The 21,700-nt window shown below is 39.2% G+C and overlaps 1 protein-coding gene across 2 annotated transcripts in view; it reads left to right on the plus strand.

The window, feature by feature from the left end:
- The window catches only part of tyw1 (tRNA-yW synthesizing protein 1 homolog (S. cerevisiae)), a 194,347-nt gene extending 180,310 nt beyond the window's left edge, over positions 1-14,037 (plus strand). The window contains exons 15-16 of one of the 2 annotated variants that reach the window (XM_056243113.1): positions 7,193-7,360; positions 13,629-14,037. In XM_056243113.1, coding sequence (XP_056099088.1) covers positions 7,193-7,360; positions 13,629-13,850 — 390 coding nt within the window. In that variant the 3' untranslated portion in view covers positions 13,851-14,037. The remainder of the gene's footprint in view (positions 1-7,192; positions 7,361-13,628) is intronic. The other variant, XM_056243114.1, reaches the window with a different exon arrangement.
- Positions 14,038-21,700: the final 7,663 nt, after the last annotated feature.

Raw genomic sequence — 21,700 nt, forward strand, 5'->3', positions numbered from 1 at the left:
AGCAGGTGCGCTTGTTCTAAAGCGGATTCCTATTATAAGGGCGGATTTGCCAGGCGCGCGCCAGGAGCGGTTCACAGCCGAGGAGAGCAGCGTTCTCGTCAGAGAAGTGACATTGGGGATGGAGAAACCCACCCAAATTAACTTCTGTTAAACAGGCGTATGATAATTTGGGTAAATGTGTAAGCTACATGCTTTTATAATAAATTATCTATCTATCTATCTTATCTATCTTATCTATCTATCTATCTTATCTATCTATCTAAATGAAAACTGCTGCTTAGATGAGAGAATCAACGTGTATGCGCGTTGTGCACACGCTACATTGATTATGGCCAAGCATGCGCCCTTAAAATAGCATAATGAACAACGCGCCACTGACTTTAGACTAGTTTTTTTCTGGTCAGTGGCGCAATTGTTTTATAGAACAGCAAAATAGCATGAGGGAAAGTTTGCGCCGGAACACGCCTCCTATTTGCGCTGAACCGCCCCGGGGAGCGCAAGTGTATTTCTTAGTTAACCGACGTGTGTCTGTGGAGGGAAAAACCTGCTTTGCGCGGGTGCAAAATAGGTATGATACATGCGTCAGTGTACAAAGTCATTTGCGCCGAGTGCAAGATAGGGCCCATAGTGTGTTTTTGTCATTTTGTAAGGCTTAAGTCCCCAGTCATTGTTATTTCAATAAAAAGAGTGACCAGCACGTTCTTCAAAATCACTCTGTTTTGTTCTAGAAAGTAAAATAAAGTCATACAGGTATGGAACAACATGAGGGTAAAACAATGATAACAGAATTTTTTGGAGGGTGTGCAATTAATCGAAATCATAATCAAATCTCGATGGAAGCATGCGTGATTTCTAAACCACTGAAAGCTCGGTTTTTACACAAGTGTGCAATCAGAATGTAGCGCTCCTAAATCAAGCGAGAGAACTATCGAACTGTCAAACTACCGTTGCTGCAAAACGAAGTATAGGGGCCGTTCCCACAAAGCGTGCTTTGAGGTTAAAAACACAAGACGCAGCTCTTCAGACATGTTTTTTAAAAGTTGAGCTTGTTTTACCTTGAGTGCCGGATAGTGTGCCATCTCATGTGTAAAATGCTGCAAGAGACACCGGAGCGCAAGTCCGTCTAGTAGTGAGTTAACACAGAAAAACAATGGCACATTCCGAACCAGGTAAACAAACATCGATCATACAGGCATTTGCGAACTGCACAACATATGAAAAGTTCAAAAAAGCATAAAATAACCAACGCTGACACGTATAATTTAAGCAAAAATATGGTGCCTGCAAATATCGTCAATACAGATACAGACAAAATACAGACAAATATGCGTGGACATCAAAGGTGAATTTGTTTTCCTGTAATTTTATTTAAAGAAGAGCCGTAAGTCATTACGTTCAGAATGCAGTTTACGTTTCATCCCATTCATCTAATGATCCATGAAGATCAAGGCTGAGTCGGTCCTCCATGAAATGGCAAGATTGTAGCTTTTAAATAGTCAACGAGTGACTTAAATGGCTTTTTAATGAAATGTTAGTTTTTAATCAGCAAATAAACCCCTTCTTCTACTTAATCAACTTGTCTTCAAGATTAATGCATTTGACTAAATTGATTAAATCTATCCTCATCTCAGCCAGTTTTTATTTGCCTCATTACACAGGTCAGCAAACTCCAGATGCATTAACACTGTCCTTGTTTAATTGTAGTAATAACTGATTCACTCGTGACCTCATGCATCCCAGAACACCAGATGAGGGACACCTATTGTTTTGTTGAATATCTAAGAAGTTCTTGCCGTTCCTCCAGGTGGAAAATCAATCTTTCACGTCTGTTAAATTACAGTTTTATTCATCCTTGTTTCTCCTCTTTTCCTTGTTCAGCTGCAATTTGCATTAATTCTTTCAGGTATTTCTTCTCTCCTGCACTCGTATCTTCACATTAGCATGTTTTTTTTCTTTCTAATGGAGGTAAGGGGGGGCTGTTACATAAAGAACCACAGAATTGCCCATAATCTCATTACAAGTCAACAGCCAGTCGTGTGACCGGTGTTCACCTGCCCCATAGGGAGCCTGCATCAGTGCATTCACATTCAAAGCAGAGCCACTCCAAAGTAAAGCCAACTTCAACTATGACATGCTGTTACCTAGCAACAATAATCTCCCACTTTCATAGACCGCAGAAGGCGAGGATTTACGCCGCCGCCTTTGGGATAAAATAAAGGCTATGAAAAAGTGTGAGGAAAATATTGCCGAGTTTACCCAAAGAGAGGGAGGCTGTCTGAATCTCTGAGCCTCCATTCACCACCTTTTAATCATTTGTCAGTTCTGGGTTAACGTCCCAATGTCAAATGAGACTTCTGCTTCCAGTTCTTTTTTTGACATTTGAGCTTCATTACTGTGGTCTAGTTTGTTGTAAACCTGAACTGGTTATTCACACACTAGGTCTAAGATTGTAGAATATAAATAAGTGCCGCCAGTCATTTTAAAGAGTTTGTTTGTTTTTAATATTTTACTTAATGTTGACATCCCAATGAAAGTTTTTTTTTTTTTTTTTTTTTTTCTGATTCCCAAAAGTAATTACAGGGCTCAACAATACGGATGCTGCTTTGGGGCCAATGAGAGTGTTTCAGGTGTTATTTTTTTTTTTTTTTGGTTGGTTGGGAAAATTTATTTTTATTATGTAAAATGATCTGACTGGCTGACAGTTAGCATCATTAAGAATGGTTTGAAAATTAATAACTAATTCATAATGTATTGCCATCGATTTTAAAATAAATGCTGTTCTTTTATACTTTCTATTCATGACAAAATGCTGAAGAAAGGTATCATGTTTTCCTCAAAAATATTAAACTGCACAACTATTTTCAACATTGATAATACGAAATGTTTCTTGAGCACAAATCAGCATATTAGAATGATTTCTGAAGGATCATGTGACACTGAAGACTGGAGTAATGATGCTGGAAATTCAGCTTTGCATCACAGGAATAAATTACATTTGAAAATAGCAATATTGTTTTAAATTGTAGAAATATTTTACAATTAATTGCATATAGAATTAGATATTATACACCTAAATTAGAAATGTATAATTACTCATTTAATTATTTTATTGTGTTGGGAGTCTAGGGACCAGTAAAATAAAGGCAAGTAGGTTGCAACTGGAAGCAGAAAAAAAACCTTATTGTTAAGCTCTGGGTTAATAATGCTGTAAATTAATACATTCTAATGACTAATGAGAAGACTTGGAGATACAAGGCAGCCGGTATATGGGAAGCTTGTAGCTGAGAGAATGTTGTTGAAGCGTTTAAATCTGGCTAAAATCCCATTTAAAAAATAGCATTCATAGTAGACATTTTATTCATTTATGCATTTCTTGGGAATCGAACCCATGAACCCTTGGGATTGCTAATTCCATGCTTTGTTTTGAGCTAAAGGGACTTGCTTTGTTTCTCACCACACCTTTAAAAGTCATCCTTTTTATTTATTTCACTTATTTTGCCCTTTAATTGGAGGAATGACGCTTTATTCGTGCCAAGTGCTGGACAACAAGTTTCTCCTAGCGATTAGACATTGTTCATATGTAGCCACTAGCCAGACATCAAATTTCTTGACATCTCATTTACTTCTATAGGACACCATTGAGCCAGTCATCAAACAACCAGCAGTTGCAACATTGTTTTATGTGCGTTATTAGACGTGCAACAGAGTGGCGATGTATGCGGAGGTTAATTAAGTTTGGTGCTAGCCGAGCAAGTTTGATATGTTTGTGAGTTATGGAGGCGTTCAGCCCCCTCCAGCTGTTCGGCCCGAGTGCAGCTCCTCGCCCCTGCAGTAATTACAGCGCCCAACAGCTGCTCCGTCCTTACCTCTCACACTTCCCAACACCTTTATGTGCCCTTCTTTTTTTATTTTGTTAAATGCAGGATCTGCCAGACCTGCTGCACACTCCTAGAGAAATATTTACTCAAACTGTCAAACAGATGTTTTTATTTGTTGTCTATTTTATTGGGTTTTGTTAGATTAAAGTTATTACATTTTATTTTTACATTTGTTTGAAATAATACACATTAGAGATAGTGATATGTATTTACTGTGTATATACAGTAAAGGAGTAAGAAACAAGAGTAAGCTTGAGCTGGAAGTTTCCACTTCATAAAGATGCAGATACGTGTATGTAGATCTGCCCAAACAGAGGTCTCTAATCTAGGTCTGTATTAAAGGTGTTTGAACTTGTTTTGAGGATGGCACAGTTGGCATTATTCCAGGATCTTGCAGGCAAGAGTGCATCTTTAGAGAGCGTCATGTTTGCTGAGTGTGATGAAAGGAAAGTGTATGCAGAAAGCACTTATGGACATGGTTTTGAGCATGTTTTATGCAAATCCCTAATAAAATGTAATACAATTTGGATTTGTAGTGTTAAGGACGCCATGTGTAACGCAGAGTCTGTCCTGTTCCTTCCTCAAGCGCTGAGGAATCATTCTCTTTAGGCAGTTATTGATCAAACCATTATTCCTGCACAATTAGAGCATCCCAGAGGTGATAGTCCCGACACAAAGATGGACAGTTTGCACTGGCCGCCTAAAGGATCTCAACCGTAATCATTCAAGAGGTTGGACATTTGAGGACACTAAACTGAGGACACTAAACTGTTTTATCAGTGTTGAACATTTGGTTGGCTTATTAGGGTCAGATTGTTAGTCCATGACAGGAAATCTTGTAGCATTGTTAGTTGGCGTAGACGGGCCAGAGAAACGCCCTCATTTTCCTCGCCCCATTGATTTATCAAAGCATCTTTGTTGGTAATAATTATTTTCTATGGTTGCAGAGCTGCCAGATAAGAGCTGCGCTCATTAAATCTGTTCCAGACCCCGAAAATCAGTTTTGAACATCAGCCACGGCCCAGAAGGCTGGGATGAGGAAAGCAAGAAACCTGTCCTTTCATTTCCAGTTTCCACTGTCCTCTCTATCATCAGAGAGGAATGAAATGCACCGGGATGCTAATAGAGTCATAATGCATTGTAATACTTATCTGCTCATATTTATACCTGTAAAGACTATAATGCATTAATACATATTACACATGAAAAACAAGCAATTTAATTTGTTATACTGCATTATACTTTTTAAATGTGTGACCATGATTATGAGTATTATAGTGTATTATAAGTCTGCTTTCTTCTCTATTTGTGAAAATATGTAATGCGTTGCTTGCATGGCCTTGTGAAGGGAGAGAAACTGATCAGGCTAACCAATATATATATAACTAACACCAACAGTAGTATTCACATGTAAAGTAACAATGCATTTTTTAAATAATTATTTTTAAATAATTATTTAAATAATTTAAATATTAAAAATAAATGAAAATATTTTTTTGAAATGTGTAGCCTAATAATTAGAAACGAGACAAAATGTACAAAACAGAGATTGCAAATCAGTTTTCAAAATCAAAATCCATCAAAACAATATAACACCTATTATTATAATTGTATGACTTAAGTTATTTTCAAAGTTTCAGAGTTCTGAATATTAATTATTTGACCATCCCACAATAATCTGTATCAGTTATGAAAAAACAGTATTGTACATAATCTCTCATTATGAATATCTTCATAATTATACTTAATACGTAATTATAAGCCATTGGCTTTAGGTAAAAAAAAAAAGCTGTGGGAAATTCTGAATGAATCATTCACTTACATAATGCCTCTTGTGATTAATGTTTAATGGATTATTGCACTCAGTATTCACATTATTTAGAATTAATGCTTTTAATCTCCATTATTTTGTATGTGGTGTGTTCATTTCTGAACCATTTAAGTCATTGATGGATTGTTTACAGTTACGTTGTATCTGATATCTCTTTCATATGACGTCTCTTTTTCGATTCTCCCAACGCCTTGGAGATGTTCATCTATCGATTGTCCAGCATAATAGAGTGCTAACAGCTCCTAGTGATATAGACTGAAATAAGATAAAGCCTCACAGAATGGGTTTTCACTCGATCACAGAATAAGTAATGTCTTTTCAACAGCACAGCTACTCCTACACACAAGCAGACCCATGAACTGATGGTGGCCGTGCTACAAATGAGTTCGTTTTCATCCAGCGGTGTGTCGTCACTTGTTTGGTTGCAAAGGATTATTAATGACTAGTTTTCATTGTGTGTGAAGATTCAAATGGAGTACGTGACCTGACTTGACACCAGTTTGTTTCAGTATCCAATCAGACACCAGAGTTCATGATGACAGAAATTGTATTATTAATTTAAACTGAATTTTCATTGATTCCCAGCATGTGGTACATGCAGCCCTCATAGCCTGTTTGTCCTGATCACAGCAACAACTATGAGGTGTGACGTAAATGCTGTCCTGTCGTGTGTAGGTGTTGAATGAGATGATCTGGTCGTCTCAGTCTCAATCATCCATAGAAAAACCAAATCAGCCTCCATGCGCCGCTGTGTCCTTGGGCTGTGTGCGTGCTGATATGATTCAGAGGGTTTTTGTGTCCCTTTTTTTGAAAAGGAAGGCAGAGTTAAATCTAAATCAGAGACGGGGCCAATATTAGCTGTATTTTACAATGGATGAGTGGTCTTACGTGCAACCCAAAGTAGAGAACCTAAAACTCATTTAACTATGGTATAATTACTGTAGTGTGTGACCTTGAACAGCTTATTGCTTTTATTAAACATCTGCATTACCAATACAATAAAAAAAAAAGATGGAATATGTTCATGTTATGGCTGCTAACTGATAAATGGCTAATGTTTAAATATTTTGTCTAAATAAAATACAATAAAAATAAAACACTGAAATAAGTTTTTAAAAGATGGACAATACATTTAGGTATCATATTGGTTACAGGCCGATATTAGATATTTTTGATAATTCATTTATTAAATTAAATAAATATTAGATTTTTTTGTTCTTATGGAAATAAATGTTCATAAAAACATTCTATCTAATTATCAGTAGCCAATATTAAACTAATATGCATCTCTATAATTAAAGATACCAATGGGCTTTGAGGTTGCTAGATGAGTTTTTATATTTTACAACAGAAGAAAATAGATTATCTGATAAGTGAATTTGTTTTATTTGTATACTTTTGTTCGATTTTATCATGCAATGTTTGTAACTTTTGCATGGCATTTAATACCTTCGTCCCTCTTGTCTTTTTGCCATTCATCCAGGGAGTGACTTACTGTGGCGAGAGCTCAGCCAGTAGCCTGACAATGGCCAACGTACCCTGGCACGAGGAGGTCATCTACTTCGTGCAGCAGCTGGCCAACCTGCTACCAAATTATGAAATTGCCTGCGAACACGAGCACTCCAATTGTCTGTTACTTGCACACCACAAGGTAACCCTGCACAGACAAGCTTGGCTCAAAGCTGCTGTTCTACTCCACAGAAACCGTGCTCGCACTGTAATTTCTCTCTCCAACCACTTAAAGGTGTTAAAAATAATGATGCTACTGCCATTTCTGTAAATGTCATTGAAAAGAAAGTGTTGATATGGGCACTTGCATTAAACGGCCATTCAGGTGAAGGGTTAAACCTTCCTTTCCTGTGTTTTTATGCTGTCTCCTGACACAGCACTAGTCAGTCTTGCAGCCGCTCTTGTTTTACATTTGTTTCTTATGACAGCTTCTCTAATGGTTTGCGTGGGCAGTGAGCCCTTACCAGCGCTCTTCTCTCACAAACAAAAAACATATTTATGTGCAAGTGTTATATGGTGCTTCAATATCCTTTTATGATTTGCTATTTGTATTCTGAAATCAAATACCATACATTTCTGCATGTGATTTATATGGTGAATATTTCTGTGTTCTCACACACAGTGAAACAAAAAAACGTCTTAAACCAGTCTTTGCAGATCCTCCCAGCCTGGTCAGGCTTTGTTTACTGGTTTTAGAGGGGTTTTGGGCTCTTGTGAGTTGGCCAAGCTGTGAAAAACCAACTGGTCAACTGAAGACCTGATTAGCCTTACTGGGAGACCAGCTTTTATCAGCTAAGACTGGCAAACCATCTAAGTTTGGTTTAAATGGATAGTTCACCCAAAAATGATAATTTTGTCATCATTTACTTACCCTCATGCTGTCCCTAACCTGTATGCTTTTTTGTTCTCCTGTGAAAGAAGATATTTTGAAGAATGTTTCAGCTGCTTTTGTTCAAATTATGGAAGTCAATGGGTTCCAAATCCTTTAAACTCTAGGAAGGAAATTATAGCATGTAAAGCAGGGTTAAACAAGGATTTAATCCATACAACTTGACTTCTGAAGCAACACTATCACTTTGGATAATGAACGGATCAAAATTCAAGCCTTTATTTACTTTATTCACAAACATCAACACACACATAAACAATTTTCATCAAATATGGGTGCATTTTCTTTTAATGATCAGTGAGAACAAGTCATTTACAGACAATGTAGAATAGGAAACTCAAGACTTGCACACATATTTATCAAGAGAAAACCCTCTCGTACAGTATGTAGTACATCATGTTCAGAGCTCATTGTCTGTCAAACATTTTATCGGACTAATTTCTAAAAAATAATGTTCAAAATATCGCTTTGTGTTAAAAAAATAAATGGCAGGATTTTCGGATGAACTATCCATGTTAAAATGTTTTATTCTTTTTCTGTTTTTTAATTTGGACTTGAAAAGCATCTTTTGCTCCATATTTTACCCAGTTAACTCCATATTGTGCTTTGAAGCACCCAACATTTATGAAACCATTCTAATTGGTTGCATTGTTATTAATGTTTCTTTTTTTTTTTTTGGACAACCGGAATTTTTTTCCTTAAAGTAACAGGTGCCTAATACTGCAACAGACTTCTCTTGTGTTTCAATTTCCATTCTGTTTACCTCATTTTGTTGAACATGTTGATTTCTAAATATCCCATTAGTTTATTCAGCTTCCTTTCTCTCCCCAGGCATGGTGAGCTCTCTTATGTGTAAGGGACTATAATTACACCTGTTTACACCCTTTATGTGTTCACCAGTTTACATCTGTTAAAACCCCTCCATTCAATTCCTGTCAATTCATGATGCAGAGCTACAACCATGACAGCTACTGTATAAATGAGTACTGCAGTAGTGGAGAGCCATAGTTAGTGTGAGTCCCCAGAGCAACCTCCTCGCAAGCCCACACAGGCATGAGAAGGTGTTCAGTCCTTCACTGCCTCACCATCAGCTGTTTGGAAACAAGGCGAAGAGGTTTGTTGGTGGGCAGCCGAGGAGGTTGGATGCAAGACTTATGAGAGTAGTGTGTCAATATAGTGATAACAGCATCACAAGACTAATAAGCGACTTTCTTTTCATAGGCGTGTTGTTTGTTGGATGAAGATTAAGGCCATACGGGACAGCATTTCAGCCTCCTTGTGGCTTAATGAGACAATTATATTATGGGTAGAACGTGCACAATGTCCCTGATGATTCGCTGGGGAAGATGCTCCAGTAAATTTTTACAGATATGTTCATCCTACTTAATGTAAGGGTGTAATGTGAAAACTTTAAAAGCAAACCCCCATTGTATCCAAATTCGTATCACTTTGTTTCCATCTTCAAGTATCACAGTGTCCTGTTTCTGAAATTCAAATGACACCGTGATAAAGCCAGTCTCTAGCACTGAGTTTCTTTGCCTTCCTCTGCAAGGTTTTTTTGCCCTGCCTTAAGCACTGCAAAAAGAGCTCTTTAACATGCATGTGACAGACATCTGAATGAAAAGGCATTGAATATGATGTGAAAATTCATTTCTACCCGTGTCACCGCAGACCGCACAGGGACTCTCTCTCGCCCTCTGTTCGGCTCGACCGTTACTCACAAGGGTGCTAAAAAGACCCATTGTTCCTGTAATAAGAAGCCATTTTTCACATTAGTGCTTGGAAGGCCACCGACAGTATTTCTTTGCATTGACTTTGTTTAGCTGCCGCATTCGTTTTTTTCTTATTTCAGGGTTGCAAACATTCGCCCTTTATCCGCATTGTTCTTGACGAGGTAAGACCCTCTGAATGGATTTACAGCTCTTCCCTGTGTGGAGGTGACAGCTTATATTCTCATAAAGTTAGTGCACTGTGTTCTTATAAAGCCCTCCCTCTCTCACCTTGTTCTGAACTATTTCCCTTGAGCTCAACTTTCTATAGGAAGGAAATCAATGCAGGGTTAAACAAGGATGTAAATCCATCAAGAGTTTTACAAGTAGAAGAAGCTTGATTTTCTTAATTGTGGATGGCCCATGCAAAACACACTATCATAATACACAGATGCTGCTGCTTTAGGTCCTTTCTAGGGTGGTTTTGGGTGATTTCTGTGTGATTACTTTATGGTCCAGGTCAAAAGAGTTGCGTGATATTCAGGTGAGTAGATATGGTTCGTGTCCCTCTTTCAGTTTAAGTCTTTGCCCTTTTTATCTTTCTGATTGCCTTAGCAAGCACCACTGATAAGAGATGCAGCCTTGAAGCATATTGCATTTTTCAAAAGCCTTAGCTGGCCTTATGAATATTCATTAATTCATAAACAAGATTACCCATTTAAACTTTAGAATCCCAGTAGTTACTGTGAGACTACTCAGTAGTCTCACAGTAACTACATCAGACTGTAGAAACCCCTTAGCACACCTTACAGAACAGACCATCAATCATTTTTTGGGATGTGTTTAGGGAGTGAAAGAGCAGCTGCAATCGGTGTTGGGTGATGTGGCATCCCAAAGCCACATTTGCGTTATGGCTTCATATGCTTGGTGCTCCCTGTTAGCTACGCAGAAGCAATTTTACAAATAAATGGAACTTCAAGTGCACTCTCTCAATGGTGTGGCCATCTATTGGTGTGGCATATGTGAGTAATCTTGCTCTAGAAAAATAAAAGGTCCTCCACTTTCCCACTCTCTTATATGGCATCTAAAGTTCAGTATTCCTGCCTATCTTCATCTTGGTCTATGTTGAGGAAGATGCTTTGAAACTATAGCTTGCTGAGCCATAATTTATAGTTTACTGCCTTTTGGGATATGTATCTGACACAAACACTATGAGGATATTGATTAGGGTTATAGCATATTATTAATTCCTGTATCAGTTATATCAGTTAATAGCTGTTGTTTATCATATTGGTCAACTGGACATCCCAGAGATGGGGATTGGGAGAGAAAAGAGTGATTTTAATTCTGCCCAGTCATCTTGCTAAGTATAAATAACCTAGTATAAATGTTATTTTTAGTTACTTCCCAACAGTAGTCTCCTAATGTGAGTAATATATGAGGAATGCTGAGCCGAACCACCACATGTGTGTAAGGATGACAATGAGGGCAAGAGATCTTAAAAGTGGTTGGGGATGTATCCGTGGCCTTTTTGGAGAGACGAGTTGTGTCCCATGGGAGCCTTCATCTTCTGACTGCTGAGTATCTGTGAAGGAGGCTATGGAGGGATTCACCTCAGCAAATTACTCTAATGAAATCATGCAGCTGAGGAAGAAGGTTCCCCAGAGGATGCAAACTGCTTAAGGCTTTACAGACTGACTGTAGACTGAGATAGCCTTTGAGGCTGCCTCTAGGAAGCTTCAGGTAAGCAGCTAAACAGAGATAATATGACACAAGGACAATAATCCTATGCTTGGCACAGCGTTAAGAGGACATGGTGGCCTTGAAATTTTCAGTAGTGGAAAGGTATGTTTGCTTCTCAGTTGTGTTGCACGTGACCAGGGGCCTATACCATGAAGCCGGTTTAGGTGGCTAGCCAGGTATGTTTCAGTTTAGTTTGTGCCAACCCTGGGTTTTAGGCACCATGAAAGTGGTTTGGTTTTAGCCGTGTTCATCGCCATAGTAACTCACGCTCCACGGCTAACCTGGTCCGGGGCAGGTTATGTTCCAGGTAAGAGGTTGCAAACCGAACTTGGACCAATCCGCTGTGAGCAAAGTGACATATGTCTGATGCGATAAAGTAACTCCACCTGTTTCTACTCCAAATTAAAGGTCACTACATAGCAAATGATTTTTAAAGACAAAATTGTCTGGCTTTTAGTAATGCTTATTTAGAATAATAAATTTGTATGATTTAGATATTATTTATGTAATTATTATACCCTTAATCGATCACACATGTACAATATTAGTTCATCGAGTATTATTACGCAGAGTTTAAATGAATAAATATATAAAGGTAGTATAAATACACTTTAGAATCAATAGATGAAGCTATAAAATGACTACATGTGAGCTTAAATCTTCAATTCTCTCTATACCTTTATCAACTTTATAAAATAACTTCACAACTTTTACTTGCACTGATATACAGTAGCGAGACTTTTTCTTTTAGTTGTCCTCTTTCATAGACAGCTATTTTCTTTTTGCTGTGTAAGTTTGTTTAAATTTGTAATATTTTAATACTTTTATTTAATAAGTGAATTGCGCTGCTTCTCTCGCGAGAAATACATTTCAATGAGTTTTGAATGAGTTTCACTCTTGCTCAGCATGTGATTGGCTGTTCGCTACTGATGTCACACCTAAACTCCTAAACTCAGGATCAAAGTCTGAGTTGACAGAGAAAGTTGATGATCAGCATCATGGTACCAACAAAGCCTGGTTGGATTGGTTTGGTTTTGTCAACTCAACTAATCCCGCAACCCTGAGTTTGTTCAACTTACATCATGGTTCTATTCACTTCCAAGACTTGTCTTTCTCTCCTAAAGGCTTTTCCCTCGACCCTAGCCTCTAGCAGACCAATCAGCAACCTCAACAATGTCCTCAAAGCAAAATATACTACACCTAAATCGATTTTGTGGCAATGAGGAGATCTTAGAAAGAAAGGGCATGTCGAAAGATGGGAGGAACAGGAGTTTGGTTTCTATAGCTGATTGCATCACCATGCTGAGCATGGATCACAGTACAGCATCTCATCAGTACAGTGTGAAATGTAATCAGTGCAGCTCCCCACTAGGTCTCTTTATGTCTGTGTGTTGGAGAATGGTTTAGAGGCACTGATTAAATGTATAGGGTGGGAAAACAAGCAGAACTAGGCTGTGCCTACACCCTCAAAGCTTGTCCAACCAAAGTCGAGATTGGTCGAGACTGATTGAATCAAGTTTTTTGCCAAAGGACTGGCCGAAGACCACATATCCGGCATTTTAACTCGTTTTAAACTGAATTCTACTTCTAACCCATCACAGACCGCACCCCAGATGGCACTCTCTTGATGAGGACAATTATGCAGCATTGTTCTGAAGATTGTAGGGTATCCCATTTGATATCTTGCGATTCTGATGGGTACTGAAGAGTGCCTGCACTCCTAATGTACCGAAATGTACAGCGTTTTAGTGTGGACTCTGAGGACTTCAAGAACTGAGTGTGGGCTACAAAAGTGTTTTGAATGAAAGACCACCGGCTCGGTGTTCTCTGAAAGCAGCTTCCTTTGCCCTCTTCCTCTGATTTGCTTGTCTTGGTGTTCAGTAACAGAGCTTTGCCCAGTTTTCAGTGTATAAGTTTGGATTAGTCAAAGTGAACGCCTGTCAGGCAGGGAGACTCACTCCAATCTTCCGGTGTGTGTGTGTGTGTGTGTGTTTGTGTGTGTGTGTTGTTCATCACAGTACTCTGATCTGCTGTCTTTCTTACCTCTTTTCTTTCCTGTGTGTCTGCAGTTCAAAGTCGATGGGGAGTGGTGGACGTGGATTGACTATGAGCGCTTCCAGGAGCTCATTCAAGAGTACGATGAGAGCGGAGGCACCACAAGCTTCTCTGCAATGGACTATATGGCCAAGACCCCCAGCTGGGCCATATTTGGGGCCCGAGAGAGGGGATTTGATCCTTTGGACACACGCTTCCAGAGAAAGAATAAGACCAAAGATATCTCAGGGTGTTGATATTACTCTTGCCTTCCTACTTTAAGTCTGTTGCGGAATGTGCATTTTAAATGATTAACACCTGATTAACTGCCCTCAAGATTAAGACTTTTGTTTTTATTATTTTAGCCAAGGCTCAGTTTGTGTTCCAAGACTTGCGTTAGGGATCTAATTCTGGTGAGCATAAAGTACACATTTGCTGTCCTTCCATATACTTTTTCACGCTGTTTTAATCAATGTTAGCTTTTGTTTTTAGTTTTGGTCATGGTAATAAAGAATTTCATTCCCAAGTCCTGTTCAGCTCTGGATCTAATAACTCTAGTAAGAATACAGAACGAAGGACAGAACAGAAGAACCAGTGACTTGAATTTAAGGCTTCATTTACTCATACCACCTTAGGGCCTAAATTTAGAGCGCACAGGAGGAAAGAACTGCAAAAGAAAAATCACTATAGTTACCTACGTTAATAACATGTCACCTCAAACTGTGATTTGTGCGTTCTTTTAGACATTTAGAGGGCAGTTGAGTCAGATGGGACTTTGAATGGATTGGTTCATCTGAAACAGCTGAAAGCTGTTTGGAATCAGAACTGCCCCATAAATATCTCTGTAACGACCAAGTCATTGAAATTGCAACTCTTACTTCTGCATTGTCTCTTGCTGTCCTCTACGTTTTGTCTTGGATATTTTTACACAAATTTAACAGATTGCAATCAAGTCAAATGTCACTAGAGATTATTTTGTATTTTATCATTATTTGCCGCCTTTGTCTTGAGAAATGTTGCAATGCAGTTTTGAGCAGTGCTGCCAGGTTTCACTAGAGCAGAGGTCTTCAATCCTGCTCCTGGAGGGCCACTGTCCTGCAGAGTTTAGTTCCAACCCTAATCAAACACACCTGAATCTGCTCATCAAGCTCTTCAGGAGCGCTTGAAAATACAAAGGCAGGTGTGCTGAAGCAGGTTGGAACTAGACTCTGCAGGACTAGAGAAATAAGCAACCTTGTCTGAAAATGCAGATATTATGATGTCAAAATATTATTTGTAAAGAAAAACGTTTAAGTAACTTCTGTTCTGTAACTTAGTCTTAAAACAGGCAACTGACATGAATAACAGCACCATTTCATGGGAAAAGGGAGAGCACTCATTCAAACAGATTGGCAGACAGAGAAACATTATCATCACACACTATTAATGATAAAGTGGTCATATATTTTGTCCTATGAGTGCCAACCAATAACAAGCCCAAATACTCACCTGTATTCTGGAAGTAAGCCCCCAAAAAATGCAACCTGCGACTGTCCAAATCAATAAGCGACTTCTTGAAAAAACAGGCCATATAAAAAAGCGAACTTGGTAATTCTGGTTGTGAGCCTGCTGTTTGTGCTTTATAGGGTTTCATTCATATTTTAAATTCACCCAAAAGGTATCTACAAACCACATTCGTTATCATTTCGTGCACATACAGATGCTTGCAAATCAATTTGAGTTTTGTTGTAGCTGCTTTCTTGGTGTCTTATTATTAAAAATGCCTTTATGAAATGTCTTTGTTGTTCTACAGGAGTTTGAATGGTATTGTAACAGAAGGGAATGTGCTTGATGCTGAGTGAACTAGGTCACAGCCATTTCTTGAGCTCTGCAACTGAATGAAGCTGAAATCTTTGGTCTTGTGTGAAGAAAAAGGGGCATAATATTAAGACCAGACACAGAAGTCCCTGCTTTATATCCCTCTGTTCAAAGTAATACTGCTTTCATCCAGTCATTGGGTTGTTCCTACTTTATAGCTTTTATTTATGAAATATAAGTGTGTCCATTGCTCGAAACTCTGACAGGGTGTATATTAAGGAACGAAATGGCAATGCTATTGTTTTCTTTGAAAAAAAAAAGAAAAAATTGGCTAACAATAGCTGCAATCCTATTCTTTAAGTTCACAATGATTTCTCTTGTCTCTGGATTCTGACAAGTTAGCTATTGAAAGCGCTTATACGGCTGAAAGTTCATTGGATTTATTGGAATGTTTAAACTACACTTCTGATCCCAGCCTTTAAAGTGCCTTGTCTCCTAGTTGTTTAAACATAACAGAAACGGAGAGTGTAATGGTCTGTGACGAGTGACAGAAAAGCTATTTCACACCTCTGTGAAATAGGTGCTGCGCTGATCTAGGCTAATGTGACACAGTGTCTTCCTCATGCATTTCAGTCACTTTAGCAAGCCGAAGGGAATTCACCACCCAAATACACTTTTTTTTTTGTGGTCCCTGAGGGCATTTTATTCTAAATGGAATTGGGCTCTGGGAAGTTGTCTGTTGAATTTTGCAGCAGTATAATTGTCTGATTTGGATGCTTTCACATGTGATTGACTGTTAGTAATGCTGTGGAAATGTATACCTTTTTACAACAACAGTCCAATTTGTCAGGCGTATCTTAGGGCCCTTTCACACCTACCTTGTTTGGTCCGGATTTTCGGACTTTTCAGTTTGATCCGAATCAAAATTACAGGTGTGAAACCTCCACCCGGACCATGGTCCGGACCAAACAGACAAAATTCGGTCAGACGAAAAGAGGTAGTCTCAGTCCCGATCGAACTGAGGAAAGGTTTGGTTCGTTTCTAGTGTGAAAGCATTTTCTGTATGGTTCGGACTTTCAGACCATTTACAGGAAGTTCCGGTGGTTCTCGCAGGATTGCTTGCAGTCTTCTCCTTATTTCCTGCCGGAGACGATAAAATGTTCGCACAACGAGGACGTTCATTTGGCGAATTTGAACTAGCCTCGAGGATAGTTGGTGCTGCAGGTAGTAATGCCGTAATAATAACAGTTTAGTGGCAACGATATGCGTCTGTTCATTCATTCTTGTCAAAGTTACCCGCCGAATTGACAACACGCTGACGTCAGACGAACGTCCGTTTACAAACCAATCAATGTCAAGATGCAGCCCACATAGATGATGGCGATAGGACGCAAGTATGTCATGTAAAGTTCTTTAGTGCGCTCGCATAATTGCAATGTGAAACCAAACCAAAACTTACCGAATGTATAAAATGTATCAAAACATGAACTTTGGTTCGAACCTTGGTGCAGACTTTCAGGTGTGAAAACACCCTTAGTTTAAAGGCACACTACTCTTTAGGTCCCACCTGCATTATATATTTTTATACCTTTTAAAATAACTTTTGCTTATTCAGACCGATAGGTTTTTGGGTGTGTATGTGTGGAATTATGAGAAATTTGGAATTTTCAAAGTACATGTTTTTTTTTATGTGCCTAAACAAAAAATGTATTTCGCAAGCTCTGTTACTAATGGATTTCCCCATCACAAGTTCTCTCGGCTATGGCACCCTAAACGTCAGTCCCTCAATTGGTTTTACAGAGGGTGGGAAAAGAGACGTGCTGTACTGGAACAGCATGAGCCTCCATTCTCAATACCTCTGTCTCAACTTCTGTTTTTAGCCTCAAGTACAACTGTCCTCTGAATGTTTTAAATTTAAAGGGACCTAAAATCCTGTGCTTAGTGGGGAAAAACATATTGACAGACAGAGGGCTAATTCTGACTAGCAAGAGCAAAAGAAATTGCCCTAAGCTTGACATTGTGTTTTGATGTGTTGTCATGAAAAGATGGACTGACAACTCAATTGAGAGCTCAAAGGCACATAGAAGATCTGAAACACTACTTTAATGTCTTTGTGGCTCCCAAAAAAAAAAAAAAATACACTGATATATTTCATCATACTTTGGCTTGGGACTGGGACGGCTAGATTTTCAGTTTAAAATGTTTCAAAGGATCTGTGACAACTTTGATTGTGTCTCACAGATGTTCCCACTAAGTCATGCAGTGCAAGACAGTCACAATCTGGACCGTTTTGTACCAGAATAGTCAGACATTTAAAAGATAAAAGGGTGATGATGAGTGGTAATTTTTAGATTTTTTTAGTTGTGTTAGCTTTAGTCTTTTTCTTGTGCAGAAAAAATATTAAATTTGTCATTCTTTTTCACATTCAATTTTAGTAAATTTTTTCTCTGACTAAAATATCACACAATTACTCCTCATACAACTATCTAATTATTGCACTATGATGTTGTGAAGTCTTCTAGTCTATGCTTTCGTTTTTCTGTGTCCCTAAGCTGCGTTTTTACGGAAATTTAACTGTACATTATGGTTAGCACATAATGGCAAGTTTGTTCATGTTCACTCATATGCATCCAAAACTTTTTGTGTGTATGCAAGTTGTAATATCACGATGTTTAAGCTTGTCATTCCTAACATTATCTACTATGATTGGGTATTTAAAATAATCATATTTTTGTCAACAGTATGTTTAATTATTGTGGCAAGCGGGGTGGGGCTGAGAGCCTTGGGAATGGAGCGAGGCCGGTTGCGCGAGTGTTAATGAGCGTCACCTGTGTGCCAACACCGGTCTTGAGTCCCACGGAGGAGCTCCGGAAGGATAAAAAGAAGAGTGATGACAGTGACGGAAGAAAGAAGACCAGAGCTGAGTGTTGGGGCTTTATTTTAGTTTGTGGCAGTCGTCCATGAGGGGCTGTCGCTTTACTTTAATAAAATGAACAAAATGAAACCACAAAATGAAAGTTACGTTGAATGTTTTCCGCTTCCCGCTTTCTGCTTCCTTTATCAACAAACCTTGTTATGATTATCTTACCAAAAAAAAAACAGTTAACAAACATTACCCTCAGTAATTGTGTTGACTAGACGAGCTTGTCTTGCAATTTGCACTAGTTTTAGTTCTAGTGTTTAGGTCTATAGGGATAAGACAGGTATGTTGTTCCAGGACCAACAAAAGATGTTGATCCAGAAACATGTCCTACTTGGCAGAATCACAGCAATCACTGCTGCTTTTCTACCTTTTCTCTCAATCCAACACTAACCCACTGCCTGAACAACTGAGGCGGTCAGGAGCCAATGGCAGCTCTGTTTTGTGGCTGAGAAGCCCAAAGCTCTGGGCTTCTTGTCAAACAGACAGATTTCACTGGAGCTGGAGCCAAACTGAGATGTCAGCTGCCAAAAAGGAAGTTGCTTAAAATGACAGCAACAGCTCTCAAAGCTCTCACCTAGTAGAGAGGGATGCAATTGAAGACCCTAATAGAATATGCTTCTGTTTACTTTCTTACAGAATACTAAATTCATAACAGCTTTTATTTTTTAATTCTTATTGTTTGTAAGTGCAACATCAGTACCAATCCAGAGACCGTAAAAGGAGAATCGTCTCTACTAATTCCTTTGCTGGAAGATTTGCATTTTAATTAAAAATCAACTTAATATATTTAGCACACAAAATGAATCACAATGTATCCCACATATTGCACATAATCCATCTTAATGCCCATAAACAAGTGCCCAGTGAATAAATGAATGGGTGCCTGGCCTCTATTACTGGCTGTCAGTTAATTATGTGGCAGTCTCAGGTCTTCCTGCCATCACAGGGTCCTGACCGGTGAAATGGGGATAATAATACATGTGAAGGAATAAGGATATCTACAACATAACTGCCTGTGCACACTGTAAAAATAGCCAGCTTACAGCGCTTAGTCATGAAACCGCTTAAACAACAGGGTAGGCTTGCACCAGCCCTTCGTAAGTTCTTTCTTCAATTGGAACGTAAAGTCCACACTAGAGGCTTAGTAACTACTTGCTAGTTTGTAACTAACTCTGTACTTTATTCAGTTGCACCATTTGTTCGCAAGGCAGTACATAGCTAGTAGGTCGCAAACTCCGTAAAGTAATATAGTCGCATAATATGACGTTTACCCTCGATGATCCAATAGCAGCCTTCAAATACGTGAGCAGAAGTTGTTTAAATGCTGGGAATTTCAGTGTATCCTTCATTCTAACTTCTTAACAGTAAGTAACTTAAGCTTCAGTCTCAAATGGGACACCCATACGGTCTTGTGGACTTAACGGGCATGCGGCGGCCATTATGAGTCCACAGGACCGCGAGTCCACATGAAGTGTGCCATTTGGGACAGGCCCATTGTAAATTCATGGACTGACCAGACTTCAGAGTTCCTCTATAGACATTATGCACCAGAGAAACAAGCGCGCCACCATCTTTAGAATTTTGTGTTTGAACTTCCGTTTTTGTATATTTGTATATTTCGATGGCATCGCTGTCTAAGAGTAATTAGCTGTTGAAGTGGATTTATTTATTGTAGAGTCAATGAAAGTTATCATGGGCGTTGTAATATTTGAAGTCATAACAAATGTCAGTAGACCGGCAAGATTTTAAAACGAGCAGTTCATTTATAAATCCGTAAGATCTTACCTTCATGCTTTGGAAATACAAACCAGAAGAGAGAACAGAATGAGTGCTGTGCTGAAAAGGGGCGGGGCTACATATGGTCTATTTGTGTGCCACAGAAGATTAGAGTCAAAAGAGTGAGTAAATAAAGACAAAGTTGTTAATTTAAGGATGAATGTCTGAATATGCCACCATTTGGAAAAGCTGCTCTTAAGGTAGAGAGGGACAGCGGGCTGGGCGCTTGATGCCAGCTGACACAGTGTCACACCTAAATGTGTCCTCATGCACCGCAGGGTCTCTGTCCCTGTAGCTGACTCACACACAGGCTGTCCTCAATAAAATCCTGCACTTCTTGCACCAGTCTCAGCCTATTTTTATTTTGTAAATTTTTTTTATTAATTTATTTCGAACCTCAACCACCACCAATGTGCAGCATCCAGCGGAATGATCCGATGGTAGCCATATTAAGCCAGAATGGCCACTGCACACTAGCATACTGGTGGAGAAGAGACAGAGTGATGAAGTCTATCAGTATATGGGAATGATTAGAATGCCATGATGATAGATAGAGGCCAATGGGCAAATCTGGCCGTTAAACCCCTACTCTTTTTTCGAAGGACATCCTGGGATTTATAATATGACCAGAGAAAGGAAGGACCTCGGTTTAACATCTCATCCGAAGGACGGTGCTCTTTTGACAGTATAGTGTCCCAGTCACTATACTGGGGCATTAGGACCCACACAGACCACAGGATGAGCACCCCCTGCTGGCCTCACTATCTCCTCTTCCAGCAGCAACTTAGGCCCTGTCCCAAATGGCACCATAAGCACTCGCAGTCTTCCTACGAGTCCGCTGTCTGCTGTGGAGCTCACATCAGTGCAGGCTCGGCAAAAGTGCGCATCGAGGGTGCATATCGACCGCAAAGGGGGGCGCTCGCGTGCACCCTTCTGAGACCTAAAATGACAAATGGGACACCCTACGGTCTCACGGACTTAACGGACACGCGCACGCGGCAGCCATTGGAAGTCCACAAGCGCGAAAGTGCATATGAAGTGTGCCATTTGGGACAGGGCCCTATTTTCCCATGCAGGTACTGACCAGGTTTAACCCTGCTTAGCTTCAGTGGGCAACCAGTCTTGGGCTACAGGTTGATATGGCTTCTAGCTTAATTAATCAAATCAAACCATTCTTTAAAAAAAATTAATTAATAAATCAGTATTAGCCTATTAGTGATATTTGCCTGATGCTTGGTGTAAGATGGAAATGAAAGAGTATTTTTTGGTGTCATGCTGTTAAGATGGCATTGTTTTAACAAAGATACAGTGTGTCTTTAACAGGTGTTGACACACACAGCGTGAGACCGGTAAAGCCTCAGTGAGCAGAGCACCAGTTATTAACCAGTGTTTAATGGAGAGCTCAGAGACACACCTGTGTGTCATTTATCTTCTCTTCAGCCCAACACACGCCATATTCCATCCGTTCCTCAGACTTCCTTCCCTTGCAAATATTTTTATCCCTCAAATCCTTCATAATAATACAATTTCCCTGTGGAAACTCAGCATGTCCTGGCTGGTTGCCTTTAATTTTGCAAGGTATTAGCTTTGCATGTTTTCCATTGTTGGAAA

This window comes from Rhinichthys klamathensis, unplaced genomic scaffold (genome assembly GCF_029890125.1).
Source record: "Rhinichthys klamathensis goyatoka isolate OS25496 unplaced genomic scaffold, OSU_Roscu_1.1 h1tg000781l_1, whole genome shotgun sequence".
NCBI classification, from domain to species: domain Eukaryota; kingdom Metazoa; phylum Chordata; class Actinopteri; order Cypriniformes; family Leuciscidae; genus Rhinichthys; species Rhinichthys klamathensis.